This window comes from Takifugu flavidus, chromosome 15 (genome assembly GCF_003711565.1).
Source record: "Takifugu flavidus isolate HTHZ2018 chromosome 15, ASM371156v2, whole genome shotgun sequence".
In the NCBI taxonomy this organism is placed as follows: Eukaryota; Metazoa; Chordata; class Actinopteri; order Tetraodontiformes; family Tetraodontidae; genus Takifugu; species Takifugu flavidus.
Window position 1 is genome coordinate 8,582,241 of NC_079534.1, and position 13,840 is coordinate 8,596,080.

At 42.9% G+C, this 13,840-nt stretch overlaps 1 protein-coding gene across 1 annotated transcript; it reads right to left on the bottom strand.

The window, feature by feature from the left end:
* Positions 1-2,814: 2,814 nt before the first annotated feature.
* exoc3 (exocyst complex component 3) lies at positions 2,815-12,705 on the bottom strand. The gene is made up of 16 exons (XM_057057810.1): positions 12,539-12,705; positions 11,698-11,871; positions 10,706-10,925; positions 10,408-10,580; positions 9,390-9,602; positions 9,115-9,293; positions 8,802-8,918; positions 8,163-8,280; positions 7,908-8,033; positions 7,564-7,664; positions 7,180-7,290; positions 4,331-4,472; positions 3,644-3,766; positions 3,398-3,559; positions 3,191-3,312; positions 2,815-3,097 (listed from the first exon to the last, which is right to left on the bottom strand). The coding sequence occupies exons 2-16, from the start codon at positions 11,839-11,841 to the stop codon at positions 2,902-2,904; spliced, it is 2,247 nt and encodes a 748-aa protein (XP_056913790.1). The 5' UTR covers positions 11,842-11,871; positions 12,539-12,705; the 3' UTR covers positions 2,815-2,901.
* Positions 12,706-13,840: the final 1,135 nt, after the last annotated feature.

Consider the following 13,840-nt stretch of genomic DNA (forward strand, 5'->3'; position numbering starts at 1 on the left):
GTGCTCTGCGGCCATATGTTTTGGACACTCGGGTGAAGAGAGGAGCAGAGCTGTCAACTGATCACTACCTGGTGGTGAGTTGGATCAGGTGGGAGGGAAAGCTACCGCGCAGACCTGGCAGGCCCAACCGCTTAGTGAGGGTCTGTTGGGAACGCTTGGTGGAGGAACCCGTCAGGCTGGTCTTCAACTCCCACCTCCGACAGAGCTTTGATCGTGTTCCGAGGGCGGTAGGGGACATTGAGTCTGAATGGGCCATGTTCCGCTCCGCCATTGTCGAGGCGGCTGTCGTGAGCTATGGCTGCAAGGCTGCTGGTGCTGGTCGTGGCGGTAATCCCTGTACCCGATGGTGGACACCAGAGGTGAGGGGAGCCGTCAGGCTGAAAAAAGAGGCCTACAGGTCATGGCTGGTTTGTGGGTCTCCGGAAGCAGCTGACCGGTACAGTTTGGCTAAGCGGGTTGCGGCTGCGACAGTCGCGGAGGCAAAAACTCGGGCATGGGAGGAGTTTGGTGAGGCTATGGAGGAAGACTTTCGGTCTGTTCCGAGAAGATTCTGGCAAACTGTCCGGCGCCTTAGGGGCGGCAGGCGGCAACTCGCCCACACCGTGTTAGGGGTGCGTGGGCAGCTGCTGACGTCTCCTAGGGGAATTATCCGGTGGTGGAAGGAATACTTACAGGAGCTCCTCAAACCCACCAACACGTATCTTCAAGGTGGAACAGAGTCGGATGACCAGGAGGTGGACCATCCAATTTCCGGAGCGAAAGTTGCCGAGGTAGTGAAACAGCTGCCTGGTGGCGGAGCTCCGGGTGCGGATGAGATCCGCCCGGGGTATCTTAAGGCTCTGGATGTTGTAGGGCTGTCCTGGTTGACATGCCTCTGCAACATTGCGTGGACATCGGGAGCAGTGCCCTTGGACTGGCAGACCGGGGTGGTGGTCCCTACTTTTAAGAGTGGGGACCAGAGGGTGCGTTCCAACTATAGGGGGATCACACTCCTCAGCCTCCCTGGGAAAGTCTATGCCAGGGTGCTGGAAAAGAGGATTAGACTGATAGTTGAACCTCTGCTCGAGGAGGAACAATGCGGGTTTCGCCCCGGTCATGGAACCACGGATCACCTCTTTACCCTTGCTGGGGTGCTTGAGGGGAGTTGGGAGTTTGCCCAACCAGTCCACATGTGTTTTGTGGACTTGGAAAAGGCTTATGACCGGGTCCCCAGAAGCATCCTGTGGGGGGTGCTCTGGGAGTATGGGGTGGAAGGTCCCTGTACCAAAGGAGCAGGAGTTTGGTCCGGATAGTCGGTTGTAAGTCGGACTCGTTCCCAGTGAGGGTTGGACTCCGCCAGGGCTGCCCTTTGTCACCGGTTCTGTTCATAATTTTTATGGACAGAATTTCAAGGCGCAGCCGGGGAGTGGAGGGTGTTGAGTTCGGTTGGCGGAAGATCTCGTTGCTGCTTTTTGCAGATGACGTGGTTCTTCTGGCGAGATCAAACAGGGACCTCCAACATATGCTGTTCGCAACCGAGTGTGAAGTGGCAGGGATGCGGATCAGCACCTCCAAGTTAGAGTCCATGGTCCTCGCTCGGAAAAAGGTAGAGTGCCTTCTCCGGGTTGGGGAGGAGGTCCTGCCCCAGGTAGAGGAGTTCAAGTATCTCGGGATCTTGTTCACGAGTGAGGGTAGGATGGAACGTGAGATCGACAGGCGGATCGGAGCGGCGTCAGCAGTGATGCGGGCGCTCAACTGATCCGTTGTGGTGAAGAAGGAGCTGAGCCAGAAGGCAAAGCTCTCGATCTACCGGTCGATCTACGTCCCAGTCCTCACCTATAGCCATCAACATTGGGTGATGACCGAAAGAACAAGATCGCGGAAACGAAATTAATGGGCGTTTTAATACTCCGGTTGTTCTAACATACGCAGGCATCTCATTAAAAAAAAAAACAAGCTTTGCCAAAATAACAGTTTACATATACAACTGGATGTTTCACATAATAGGACTAAATAAAAATAATACCGTATTGGCCCGAATATAAGACGGTGTTTTTTGCTTTGAAATAAGACTGAAAAAGTGGGGGTCGTCTTACATTCGGGGTCTAGACATTATACCCATTCACAACGCTAGATGGCGCCAGATATCTTTAAAGCGAATGCTGAACTTAACTCCCCAGGCCAAAGCGAACCCCTGTCACGAAGAAGAAAAATAAAAATAGCGGTAGCACGAAGAAGAAAAATAAAAAATAGCGGTAAGAAAGAAAGAAGAAAATAAGAGATAACAGAAAATAGTCTTTTTTCAAACTTGAGTCTTGAAAAAGAGGTGGTCGTCTAATATTCGGGCCAATACGGTACATGCATTTGGCATCATTGACGTCAGCCAACCAACAGGATCGAACAGATGTCATCACGTTAAATTTCAACCCTTGTGGATGTTTGAATGGACTATCATGCCTGGTTGTGTGGTGACAGCAACAAATAAACATTGGCAGTGTCAATATGATTTACATCTGAAGTTATAATGTCTCACGAGATCAATTGCCTAAAATAGGATAAAAATATTGCCTAAAATAGGGTTTTAAACACAAGATGTTTCATAAAAATTAACTTAGAATGGGTATAGTGTCAAAATGAATACTCAAATTGACACCTACAGGCAATTCAAACTCAGTAGATAACCAGACTTGGATGTGTGCAATGAAAGGAAGCTGGAGGCATCACATACTTACACACCTCACACAGCAAGTAATCAGGACCTGACTGTTGTCAAGACAACATCTTTGTATTATCTGACAAGCAAAATTGAGGTTTTAACAAAAGAACAAGAAAATCCCACGTTACAAATAAAATTTTATTCTGTTAACGCAGGTGTCTTCGCTAGCATCTGGTCGGAGCCAAAATTGTAAAGTGTATCGTGATTTATTTTAACAGCTTTGCTGTTGCCATAGAGGTCATGGTAGTCATGGTGATGGTAGGAACTGTAATATCCTTGAAGATAGGCTGTGTAACACCAGAGTGGGAAACTTTGTTCTCATTTAGAGTCCCAATGATCATCTGTCGCATTTCTTTGCTTGCATCACCACGTACAGACAGCAGTGCCTGGATGTGCTCCTCCCTGTGGAAGCACAACCGTAAAATAATCAGTAGCAGTAGTCAGCAGTAGTATCATAAATAAATGTCCATGCAGGTTAACAGAAAATGTGTGTACCGGATATCAGGATATTTGGAGACCAGAGTAGAGACCTCTAGGAAAAGCAGCGTGGGATCAGTCAGCTTGAACACCTCAGCAATGGCAGAAATAGCACCACATAGCCGATCTGTGTCTTCACCCTATGCGCATTATGAAAAGAAGTAAATGTATTGCAAATTAACTTTATTTTTAGGTCTGTACTGTAGTTGTTATATGTGAACTCACAGCAGATAGTTTTCTGAACAGGAATTTGAACTGATCAGCCTCCTTGATCATCCTTTCTGCTCCCTCTTTCCTCTCATCTGCATTTTTGAAGGCGATTCTCTTCTGCATCACTGCTTTGACATACTCCACCACAACTCTGCGAAGGGCTGCACTGGTCATCTCCTGCAAACACGAACAAACACAAACAGACAAGCGATCAAAAAATCCCTCAAGCTCATACCAGGTTTGATTCTACTGCTATGCTACCTGATTGAAGGGCTTCTTGATCTTGTTGAAATCATTAAAATAGTCCTCGACGGTCACGCAGATGGTGTCCACAGCATGTGAGCCAGTCAACCACTTCCTGGTCATTAGCTCATATAGGTGATGCTGGATCATAAAGTTACATTTGAATGCATTAGAACTTAACGTGTGTCAGTTTGAGTCTCCGTCTGCCTCTGATATGTGAACGTCTCAGTAAAGCAGTTGTATGTTACCGTGTTAATGATAAACACATGTTGTAGCTAAGGAGCTGTTGTCAACAATAGAATGAATGTTGACCTACTACCGAACTGTGACTATGTTTCAATGTCCTTTAATATTCAGACACATCATCATGATGCCGTAGCAATACATATGACATGTTGACAAGCACATCTTTGGAATATTTATACAATATAAACAATATTTTCATGTTGCACAATCACTAAATTTTATATTTTAATTGGAATACAATCCTTTGTAAATTGTTCTCACTTTGCTTTATTTATTTTAATTGCTTAGAATAAGGTTTATGCACCAATTTATTATCGTTAAGCTGTTATTTCAGTTACGTGAAGGTAGTTGGAAAAGTTAGAGCTAACTGGAACACTGTGGTGGACCTGCTACTTGATAACATGACAGCAGATGACCAATCTTTCCAAAAAGAGCATCCCATTTGTGAAGAGTTCTTGCCTCAAGGTCCAGGAAGACTTCATCCAGCAGGAACTGGCATCCCTCTTTAGCCACCTCATTCAGAGTCCTTTCTATGGCAGCATCACTGTCACTGGGCTCAGAAGACTGAGAATATTTTCTTTTCAGACTATTGATTGACTCTCTGTGGGGAGAAATAAAGGTTATTAAATTTAATTTCACTTCATGTGATATGACAAAAGCTCAAACTTCAGTTGAACAGCAATAAAACATATCTTGTAAACATGACATGAAAAACCCCACGCATACTGTATATCTCATACATACATTACAATTAGGTCACAACCATGCTGTATAAGGGTAGAACAATTACAGGTAAAAAACCAATCCCCTCCTGGGCTACCACCTTAACGTGGTGGAGGGGTTTGCGTGTTCCAATGATCCAAGGAGCTCCGTTGTCTGGGGCTTTATGCCCCTGGTAGGGCCACCCATGGCGAACAGGTCCTAGGCAATGTTCCCTCTAATTTTTCATGTGTCTGAGCAGACACACAAGTTCCCTGAGCACACTGAGGACCACTGTGAGCAACATCAGATGGGTACGCTGTGGCCACACACCAGTATCACGCTTGTTCAAAACCTTGGATCATAGCAAGTTACATGGCTTATTAAAAGAATCAAATGACAGCAGCACATAAAATGAAAAAGACAAAAATCAGGAGATGTGTACTATGTTATATGTGAGAGTCCTGCTTTAACCATAGGAAGAGTCCTGGAAAAGGAAAAAATCTCACTCAGTTTCACCGCTTGTTCTTCTATTTGCACATACTCCGACAGCCATTCCATTTTAAAAGAACTGCATTTCTTTTTTACTTTGGCTTGATGAGTGGATGTGGCTCTGCCCGTTCGTTTCGCCATGATAAGGGATTAGCATTTGCGTCTCTTAGATCTGCTGCACTGCTGTTAGCTAGCTAACGTGCACGGCGAGTAAAGGCAGGGCACATACGCAAACACTGTCAATGTTGATTGGCTGCGTAGCGTAAGTGAACTGTATCGGATCATTGGCTGGACACCTGTCGCTCATTGAGTTACGTTGCGAAATAGTACAGAAAACAATATTACTGGTCTAATTAACTAGATTATATCAGTTCTAAAATTAGATATTAATTAATACGTTTCTGTTGAATTTTATTTTGTGCGCTGCATAGATTTTCTTGTGCGCTGAGTATGTGCAAGCAGTGCACGATTGCGCAAGCACGCAGCTTAGAGGGAACATTGGTCCTAGGTGAGGGACCAGACAAAGCGTAGCCCAAGACCCTCTAATGACAGAAAACAACATTGGTCCTACGTTTCCCTTGCCCGGATGCGGGTCACCGGGGCCCCCTCCTGGAGCCAGGTCTGGGGTCGGTGCACGTTGGCGAGTACCTGGTGGCCGGACCTCTGCCCATGGAGTCCGGCCAGGCAGAGCCCGAAGAGACAACATGGGACCCCCTTCCCGTGGGCTCACCACCTACAGGAGGGGCCAAGGGGGTCGAGTGCATTGTGTGTTGGGTAGCGGCCGAAGGCAGGGAACTTGGCGGTCTGATCCCAGGCTGCATAAACTGGCTCTGGGGTCTCTGGTGGGAAAGGACACTGAGCTGGTGCGCGAGGTTGAGAAGTTCTGACGAGATATAGCCGGCCTCACTTCGACGCACGGCAAGGGCTCTGGAACCAGTCTTCTCGAGAGGGGTTGGACTCTTTACCACTCTGGAGTTGCCGATGGTGAGAGGCGACGAACAGGGGTGGCAATTCTCGTTTCTCCCCAGCTCAGTGCCTGTATATTGGACTTTACCCCAGTGAATGAGAGGGTAGCCTCCCTTTGCCTTTGGGTGGGGGGACGGATCCTGACTGTTGTTTGTGCCTATGGCCCAAACAGCAGTTCAGCGTATCCATCCTTTTTGGAGTCCTTAGAGGGAGTGCTGGAGAGTGCTCCTTCTGGGGGCTCCCTCGTCCTCCTGGGTGACTTCAATGCTCACGTTGGCAGCGACAGTGTGACCTGGAGAGGTGTGATTTGGAAGAGCGGCCCCCCTGATCTGAACCCGAATGGTGTTTTGTTATTGGATTTCTGTGCTCGTCTCAGATTGTCCATAACGAACACCTTGTTCAGGCATAAAGGCGTCCACATGTGCACTTGGCACGAGGATGCCTTAGGCCGCAGATCGATGATCGACTTTGTGGTCGTGTCATCGGATTTGCAGCCGCATGTTCTGGACACTCGGGTGAAGAGAGGGGCGGAGCTGTCAACTGATCACCACCTGGTGGTGAGTTTGCTCCGATGGTGGGGAAGGATGCCGGACAGACCCGGCAGACCCAAACGTATTGTGAGGGTCTGCTGGGAACGCCTGGCAGAGTCTCCTGTCAGAAGGAGCTTCAACTCACACCTCCGCTGCTCCTCCGCATTGAAAGGAGCCAGATGAGGCTTGGGCATCTAGTTATGATGCCCCCTGGACGCCTCCCTGGTGAGGTGTTCAGGGCATGTCCCTCCGGTAGGAGGCCCCCGGGAAGACCCAGGACACGTTGGAGAGACTATGTCCCTCGACTGGTCTGGGAACGCCTGGGGATCCCCCCGGATGAGCTGGAAGAAGTAGCTGGGGAGAGGGAAGTCTGGGCTTCTCTTCTTAAGCTGCTGCCCCCGCGACCCGACCCCGGATAAGTGGTAGAGGATGGATGGAAGAAACCAATTAAAACAAGTACAGCTAACAAAAAAAAGGTTGCTTATTTTGTCGTAATCAAATATTCTAAATATTTTTTAAGAAACACTACAGACTTTTTCAACTGTCTGGTTTCAAACTGATCACAAATATTAACAAAAGCACAATAAAATAATTTGTCATCTATTAATATAATTAACTCACTTGAATGTCTGGCAGTTGTTGATGATCGCTATCATATACTGGACATAGAACTGAGGAAGCTGCCTGTCCCTCAGGTGCTCCTCTTTATAAACCACCACCTCTTCTCTGTATCTAAACACACAAATACACATGAGGGACAAGACATTTGATCAACCATCAACCCAGCAATGAGTACCGGTATATAGCTGGTTGACTAGGCTTACCGTAATGGCTACATACAGAACACGCAAAGTGCAATTCAATATACGTAATGGTTTGGCCTGAATAAATGAATGAATAAAACTTGACTTTAGCATGACTGTAGTATGGATTGAACCCCACCCAAATCTAAAGAAGCAGAATAGCCTATTAAATATCATAGAGTCAAAAAGTGCAAAAATATACCTAATGAGGAAGGTGTTCATCTGCTTCAGGCAGAGCTTCAGAACTTGTTCTTTAAAATCTCCATTAATCTGTGCAGCAACTTGCAGGTTCTGTTCAAACATCTACATATATGCACAATCAAAGAACATGACTTGGGTGACTGTATTATGAGTAGACTTTTGTTTTTCTGGAATGTTCACTGACCAAAACTATATCTGGGCTGTTTTGAATGATTACTGCACCATATATATCTTACAAGTAAAATTGTTTATCTCCAAAAGTTATTTTCTGAACAGTCAGTCTTCATGATCAGAGTTAGTTGATGAATGCAAGCAACATAAAGATTCAGGCATAAAGAGTGTTACCTGAAAGACGATAGCAGGGAGTGTGGTCTGATAGTATCCATCTTGGTCCGCCTCAGGCTCTGTGTCTTTCTGCCAGTCTTTCTTGTCTGTTTCCAGGGCCTTCCTCAGCCACCCTGTAATATTAGACTAAACACATACAGTAAAACAGAGTCAGTGCTCATGTTTAATTCAGCCTCTGAGACATTATTTTTATTTGCAAATTAATCCTGAAAGACTAACATGAATTAAATTGATTAGACAGGACATTGTTCTTACTGTAAAAGTCTGGACATATTTGCTGAGCAGGTCATCCACCAAATCTTGAGGCAGCAGAGGCTCCAGCTGGTCGATGTTAAATTCAGTTCTTAGCTCATGATGACCCATCATCTCCATGCTACAGCAAACATGTGCATGTCTTAAACATTTATCAGACTCTAAATGGTTCAATTCTGTAAGAGGTACCACAATATGGATTAAATTTTTTTGTATGTTAACAGATTTTTTTTCTCTGCCTGTTCAGTTTATACAGATTGACAACACAAATGTTCTCCAGAGTAAAGAAAAAAAGCATTTCAAGAGGCTGGGTTGTAATTGAAAAGGTAGGCACTTTTAATAAATGAATGTAGTAAAAGCTAAGTATAGGTATCGCTTCTAATTTTGAGTTGAGAACTCTACATTTCTTCTTTAAAAAAATTAGTTTACTCTTTCATAACTAACAGGTTACCCAATAAATCTACACAGGTTCTTGTATTTTTTTCAAACCAAAAAATACTGTCAAGAAAACTCATCTAGATTCACATTTGGATATCAATCGTTTAAACTGTATTAGCTGTAAACAACTGTTTAATGAGGACATTGTGTTGCAGACTATCAATCAGTAAAGCAAATTCTGACAAACAAAATGTGTAAAAGTACCTTTTATATGTGTTGAGAACCCATGTCAGCAGGGAAACGATCTCATTAGCTTCCAGATCTTCAAAGGCAAGCTCTTTGACACGAGAGGACACCGCATTGTGGTAGAGACTGAAAAATCTGCCATACATAGACACATATGTACATGTAATTATAAGGTATCTGACGGAAGAATTACAATGAAAACATCAGTGTCACTTTTCGCAGGTTCTCATTAATTAGTATTGTAACAGTATTCTGATATTCAATGGTAAATATAACTTCTTGAGTGCAATGAACCTCTTTCTTATAAGAAGAGACAGATTGTATTCATTACCTGTTAAAAGTGTTGTAGTGTGGAGGGAAGCACTGAACCATTAGGTTCTTGACAACAATGAGGTCATCTAGTACATATTTCCGAGTTATTTCTAAAAGACGGACCAGCCACATCTTATCAGCCTCCCTGGTTACTGACTGGGTGCCCTCAATGCGGGTGCTGACCGTGGCTTCCAACACCTAGCAGCAGCAGCAAAAACAGCAGAAAAGTTTGGGACAAATGTAAAGATACACAAACAGGATTTCTTTCCTCAGATCTATTATCATTCCTCCTACATCAAACATCTTGTCCTTCCAACACTTAGGTCGGCCAGGTGGAATGAATGCAGTCTGCTTTTTGCGGTCAACCATGCGGCGATCAATTTTCTCTTCCCGCTCAATGATACGAACCACTGACACCAGCATGGTTGGGTCACGACGGACTGTTACCATGGATCTCTGCAGGACCATCCACAATTGTTTGGCCAACTCATCTGACAACCCCTGAACCTGGATGAATACATAAAGCCATATGTATTACAGATTTGAATTTCATTTGTTGCAGTAATTCTAATATTTTTAAGCAAAATAATCAGCACTATACACCAACTGCTCTTTTTACTATCTAAAGCTAGTAGTTTTGAGTGCTTTCTATTATTCTTGTACAAAAGAAATCTGTGGCCATCCACCATTTTGTTTTTGCAACAGGGCTTATGAGATCACATTATCCTAAAGTAAGTTCATTTGTAAGAACAGATTATTACACTGGTCCAGCCCTCTGTTCTTAATGCCACCAATGAGATAAGCCACTGCTAATAAAATCAGCTAAGATGTGTGTGAAGTATTATACATCAGCAATAAAAACACAATTTAATCAACAAGCTGAGGAAAGCATTTCAAAAAGTTTTCAATCAATGCAATTCCAGATGTAGAAAATTTGAACTGATAAAACTTTAATATGAATCACAATTCAGATTAGACACCTGAAATATGCAGTGGTATATGACATTGCGCATGTTTTCTTGACAGTGCACAAAATTTGTATCGCTGCTTTTCAGGATTGCACAAAAACCTAATTCTAAAAATCCACAAAGACAACTTGTCTTTGTGGATTTTTAGAATGGTTTTTACAGAACACATGGAGATTAAACTTTTTAAAGTTTAAGTTTTCCCGGTTCATTTGCTGATTAGCAACCATTGAATTTTCAATGTAAAAAATTTAACATGAATTTATGCCATTTCAGAGAGAAGTTCTACTTAGAACTGATCACGTGATTATGAGTTGGGTGAATAGCGAAGAAAAATTCACACTTACATCTTCAAAGTAGATGGAAATAAGGTTCATGTCACTTGTGTTCTTGCTGTCCATACGATACTGCTCATAGAGGAGGTCATCACGTGAACACTCCAGTTCCATTAATTTCCTATGGGCCTGCAGAAGCTCAGCCTGTTCTATGAGCTGCTGGGTTTCTGCCACAATCTCTGGGACTAAATAAGAAGAAGACAACAGCATGCAAAACTAGTGATCCAAACTGTGATGGCCGAGTCTCTACAAATAAAGAGCAAAAGATTCCCTGCAATGATCTAAAGTTTCTCTTAAAACCCAAGATTACCAGAGAAAATGTTCTTCAGGTTTTCCACAGCAGAGGCCAGCTGACTGTGTTGAACAACAGCGTCCTTCACATCTTTCAGGTTCTCAATGGTGTTGATGCTTTGTTTCCAGTCTTTGCTCACATCAGCCAAAGAGTTCTGGATATCTTTGACGTCCACCAGGGCACTGTGTAGCTGGGACAGTCCTGTACGAACACCATCCAGCTGGGATTGAATGGCTGCCTAAGGGATGTCAGGGGACATCAACATGGGTTGGAGTAAATGGTCATTGAAACAAGAATTACAAATTAATTTGAGTATTATATGCAGCCTCCTGTTGGCATCGGGTACTAAAGTAGCACATGCTCTTCACCTTTTCGATTTTGTACTACATTGATAAGCCATCCAGTAAGAGCTGAATTGAATGTATGCCAGCTTTAGACCATACAGCCTTATTTACCAGTATAATGCCTTGCATCACTGTGTTCATACTGTTACAGCACTGAAAAGTAGCCTCAATTTATTTACATTAGCATCCATAAATCTGGAGAAAAATCTTTGGAACACCTAATTAAACTGCTCTTGTCTAGTAGAAGTAAAATTAAACTTTAAGACTAAAGAACTGACAGAGCAGTTCCTAAAAATCCATGCCACTTAAAACATTTTGTTTCTTTTTTAATTAAAGCTCATTTATTATCTCATAATTAAACCATAGTGTGGTTTGCCCTCTCTGTATTTTTATTTGAAGCTTTGGTGTTATGCTACAAATCTCTTGTCTAGCAACATACCCCATAATGATGCATTATGATTTTTTATTATTCAAAAATTGGGAGTATTTGTGAGGAATTGTTAATTGTTCATTTTCTCCCCACTTCTTTCAGTTTGTCACTTTTAATTTACAAGTTATCATTCTGGGGTTGTGACATTTTAGTCACAACTACAAATCAGTATCAATAAACTGACAATGATGAGTGGAAACAAGGAGTATAAAGGTCTGAAATGGGTGGGCCATCACCTTCAGCCTCGCTTCCACAGAGGCTTTTTTGCGGGCCTCTCTTCTTCGATACTGCTCCACTTTGTCCAGCTGGTCTGACCGTTGCAGCATCCCAGCTACACGCTGCACTGCAGTGGCAACTGCCTCCCTACTGGTCTCCTCCATTGTCTTCTCTATTGAAGCTTAAATTAGAAACTTCAGCGCAAGACAAGAATAATGAAATATGGATTAATCTATAGAACTAGTTCAAATGTAGCACTGGGGCGCTCCGCCATGTTCTGATAATTAATACAAATTCTTTACATTAACCCTGTATGTATGTCATGCAAATACATTAGTCTCACATTTTAGTGACCCTGTTGGTGGAAATGTTATTAAAAAAGAAACATCTTCTGTAAAATTATAAAACAAGCACAAACTGAAATGGCTGTTTGAATCCGACCGGTTTTTAGTCGCATGACAGTCATCCTCATATTACGGTAATGGAAATATAGTGGTGACAAAATACTACATAATTTTTTTTCCCCGTAGTGTCAAATAACTTTCGTTTCAGCGACACACACACACACACACACACACACACACACACACACACACACACACACACACACACAACTAACCCTAACACAAGATAGGCCAATGTTATCACAAATCCAGTACAGTTTAACAAAATTAAGATAATTACGTCGCATCTTATTAAAAATGTGATTAAGAATCACAAAAAATGTTGCAAAGTAATGCAGATTTTCCGAGTCAAACAATAATAGCATGAGCTACCTACGCGCAGGAAAATTTAATTGCACTCTACGACTAATCAAACAAACGGTCGAACTGTCGACACAATCGTTTCAAACATTCTTACCGTAGGCGGTTAAGGTACAAATATTGTTAGGATAAAACACATTTCTAGTCGTGAAAAATAATATTTCTATTGGAGTTATGCTGTTAGCTTTTTATGTTCCGGAACACACGATGACCCGCCCTTTATTTGCTCTGATTGGTCAATTGCCATCCTCAACGCGGATGTCCGGAAATGACATGAGCAACCATAGCTCTGTGTAAATGTCTGAGTGAGCACCGTTTTGTGAGCACCAATTTCAATTTTTCAGTGTATTTTAATCGTTTGGACAAGATTAAATATAAAATATTTGATTTTGATTGCAGTTTTCCTATGGTGACCTTAGCCAACATCCAAAACTCAGATACACATTGGTAATGCCTTGTAATATAAATGACTTAAAATTGACTACCTACAGTCATATTTAAATTATCTTGTAGTTTGCCCTCTCACACTGTTATGGGTCAAACAGATACTTTAATAGCAGCTGTAAGATGGAAAATTGTTTGTTATTATTTCTAAGGTACTTGAGAAAAGTGTAGCTATGTGACCACTTCAGCTTGAAGATTAGAGTCCAGGTTACCTGTGAGAACTGTGAGTTGTGTGAGCTCCCCACAAAATATTGTAATCTCTAAGTAAATAAAAGAGGCCACCCTATCTTTGCCAGAAACAAGATTTGGAATTCTGAGATTACTACACAGTTGCTATTTAGACACACATATTATGTTAGAACACTGCCCAACCAGATTACATGAACATGTAATAACAAATATAAATTTACATGGAGACACAATTCATATTTGGTAACCTTTTCTGGGAATGTTTAAATAACAACAACTCACCTAGAAATTAATAATTCTAAAACTGAGACTGTAAGACATTTGGCATTTTGTGTGTACTCACATGCATTCTTGTGAAGCCCTGTGGACAGGAGGTGGTGTGACCAAATCCCAACCTACAGGTGACTTATTCAGTCACACAAGGCACGAAAAGTGGATCCTGCCAGTCTGGGTGAAGACCCCAGGTTGGGTTCCAGTCTTCCTCACTGTGTTAATTGATTTGATAAGTGATGGCTGGAATTACAAGCAGTTTCATGTCTAGATGGGGTCTTTTCCCTTATTTAACAGTTAGGAAGCTGTTTTGTGCAAGTGATGGTAGAAGTCAAGGTCAACATGTCACCGATGTCGGTGCGAATGGGTGGTATACACTGTGTATATTGCAAATGTTTCCCTCCAATGACCCACTTGGATGCTGTTGGATTGCAATACCTCTCGTGTGTCACTGCCAATCCGCGTGTTCTTTAAATGAAGACTTCAAGTAAACAAA